We start from the raw sequence: 1,241 nt of genomic DNA on the forward strand, positions 1-1,241 counted from the left end.
TAGTAATCACAACTACTACTGCTACTAGTAATCACAACTACCACTGCTACTAGTAAAGCAATCCTTTTTCAGACGGGTGTATGAAAAATGAAATCAAACTTTATTGAAACTTTACACAGAGACAAACAGAAAGACAAAAACACAGCTGATGTCTGTTTACATGCGACAGGTGTCATGAAACGCCTCCAGGGTCCTAAAGTCTCGCCATGTTGGAGGAAGTCCGTCCTGAAGAAAACGACCACAGCGCTGACAGGAAGACTGGAAGAGTTTAATGTAGCTCCGTAGCCAGGTCTGCAGGTAGAGAGTCAGACAGGTAGAGACACAGACAGGTGAGACAGACAGGTATAGGTTATTGATCGGCTGTTGATCGATGTCTCACCATGAAGGACCGAACCACGACGTCGGGCATCTGAGGCAGCTGGTAGTGCAGCAGGGCAGTGGTGGCGTGGTCTGTTACCTAGCAACAGCACAACCAATCAGAGCACTGCTCACTCACACCTATGTTACTATTTCAGGTGGACAGATGAATCTTACCTTTTGGAACACCTGGTACTGAGACTTGGTCCAGATGTCAAGCTGAGGAGGAGATACAGACAGGTTACCATGGGGACAAACAAACAGGTATCATTCGCTACCTTTTAGGGGAGTCCAACTTTCTCACCTTTCTGTCCTCGTTGTAAACATTCTCGTTGAATCCTCGAACAACGGTTCTGTCGATGAACAGCGAACGCATCACGACAATTGCCTTTAACACCTTCCCCAGGGTCACCTGAGAGGGAGACAGGTGAGACAGACACACCTGTTACCTGCTGAACTCACTTGTCCAAACACACCTGTCACCTGCTCTATGTGATGAGCCTCAGTACCAGCAGCACAGCAGACGTCCCGTTGGGTCTGAACAACTCGATGGTCATGTCGGGAAACATCCTGCCGATCCGAGAGATGACATCATCCACATACCTGTGAGCAGGTCAGAGGTCAGGTTCAGCTTCACACTGACATTATAATATCAGACAGATAGACAGCGAATAATCAATAAATGTTTGATATGAACTCTGAAATGTTTATGAAATCTGTTTCATATCGACTGTGTGGAGTCAGTCTGTAATGCAGTATGTACAGTACATAGTACTGCAGTTTTATAGTATTTACAGTATGCAGTACTACAGTGTTACAGTATGTCAGTGGCGATTGCTCTAAGACTGCAAGGGAAGCTCAGCTTCCCCTAAAATGTCAACAAA

General features: G+C 45.9%; 1 protein-coding gene across 2 annotated transcripts; it reads right to left on the reverse strand.

Annotated features, from left to right (window-relative positions):
- Positions 1-79: 79 nt before the first annotated feature.
- On the reverse strand, positions 80-1,181 carry LOC111670838 (mediator of RNA polymerase II transcription subunit 27-like). 2 transcript variants are annotated; one of them, XM_023427753.2, is made up of 5 exons: positions 867-1,171; positions 662-769; positions 535-576; positions 380-457; positions 80-291 (listed from the first exon to the last, which is right to left on the reverse strand). In XM_023427753.2, the coding sequence occupies exons 1-5, from the start codon at positions 924-926 to the stop codon at positions 157-159; spliced, it is 423 nt and encodes a 140-aa protein (XP_023283521.1). In that variant the 5' UTR covers positions 927-1,171; the 3' UTR covers positions 80-156. The 2 variants fall into 2 exon arrangements, with proteins under 2 accessions (XP_023283521.1, XP_023283529.1); XM_023427761.2 differs by lacking the exon at positions 380-457 and having other exon boundaries at positions 867-1,181.
- Between the last annotated feature and the right edge of the window lie 60 nt (positions 1,182-1,241).

Source organism: Seriola lalandi, unplaced genomic scaffold (genome assembly GCF_002814215.2).
Source record: "Seriola lalandi dorsalis isolate HSWRI2012SDOR001 ecotype SW California unplaced genomic scaffold, Sedor1 jcf7180002006221, whole genome shotgun sequence".
NCBI classification, from domain to species: Eukaryota; Metazoa; Chordata; class Actinopteri; order Carangiformes; family Carangidae; genus Seriola; species Seriola lalandi.